Source organism: Poecilia reticulata, unplaced genomic scaffold (assembly GCF_000633615.1).
Source record: "Poecilia reticulata strain Guanapo unplaced genomic scaffold, Guppy_female_1.0+MT scaffold_310, whole genome shotgun sequence".
Taxonomy (NCBI): domain Eukaryota; kingdom Metazoa; phylum Chordata; class Actinopteri; order Cyprinodontiformes; family Poeciliidae; genus Poecilia; species Poecilia reticulata.
The window spans coordinates 28907-29959 of NW_007615085.1; the positions used below are offsets into that span (position 1 = coordinate 28907).

Here is a 1053-nt window from a genome sequence, read left to right on the forward strand (position 1 = left end):
TTGAACCTGGTGACCTTTAACCTTTAACCCCCCATCAGGACAATAATCTCTCTGATCTTATCGTCCAATTCAGCTTCATGGAAACTACAGAACCAGAGGAGATCTGGCTCATCCAGGTACGTCCAACTCCAGTAATCTGACCTCTGACCTCTGTAATCTGACCTCTGACCTCTGTGTCTCCTCAGTTTTACGCCCCCTGGTGTTCCTTCTGCAAACAGCTGGATCCTGTCTGGCACCAGATCGGATCAGAACTTCGGAGTCTCGGCTCTCCGGTTCGCGTTGGAAAATCCGACGCTACAGTCAGCACTGGTCTGTCCCTTCAAAATAAAAGCATGTACTGGATGGAGGTTCTGCTGGCTGATGTCCTGCCTGGTTCTCCCAAAGGTTTGGCCAAAGAGTTCAAGATCCGAAATTATCCCGCCATCCTCATGTAAGTCGTGACATCACTGTGACATCACAGTGACATCACCATGACATCACTGTGACATCACCATGTATGTTTATAATAATTTTTGCATCAAGCTTTGCTCTGGTTTTGGTGCAGAAATGCAGCAGAGGTTCTGCTTCCCACAGGACTACCAGATCCCACTAGATCCCAGCAGGACCCAGTAGATCCCAGTAGGACCCAGTAGATCCCAGCAGGACCCAGTAGATTCCAGCAGGACCCAGTAGATCCCAGTCGGACCCAGTAGATCCCAGTAGATCCCAGCAGGACCTGACTGTTCTCCGTTGCGTTCTCTTTCAGGCTGAAGAACAACGTCAAGTTTAACTACCCCGGGTCCAGAACCAAGGAGTCAATCATGGATTTTGCTGACCGGGTCTCAGGGTGAGTTTGAAGTGTGGAGATATTAGCATAAATATTACAACTGTATCAGGCAGTGATGTCACCGTGATGTCACATGAGTAGGATGACACTGTGTGATGTCATTCAGGCCGCCGGTTCGTTCCCTAAGCAGCACACACCTCTTCCAACACGCCATCAGCCACCGTGACGTTCTGGTCATTTATGTGGGAGCAACATCAGAGCTCAAGGTGCACACACACACACACACA

The 1053-nt window shown here is 49.6% G+C and overlaps 1 protein-coding gene across 5 annotated transcripts in view; it reads left to right on the plus strand.

The window, feature by feature from the left end:
* Positions 1-1053, plus strand: part of LOC103460847 (protein disulfide-isomerase TMX3-like) — a 13847-nt gene that overhangs the window by 4985 nt on the left and 7809 nt on the right. For all 5 annotated transcript variants that reach the window (XM_008403168.2, XM_008403169.2, XM_017303506.1 and 2 more), the window contains 5 exons: positions 74-116; positions 186-309; positions 385-430; positions 746-826; positions 933-1032. In XM_008403168.2, coding sequence (XP_008401390.1) covers positions 74-116; positions 186-309; positions 385-430; positions 746-826; positions 933-1032 — 394 coding nt within the window. The remainder of the gene's footprint in view (positions 1-73; positions 117-185; positions 310-384; positions 431-745; positions 827-932; positions 1033-1053) is intronic.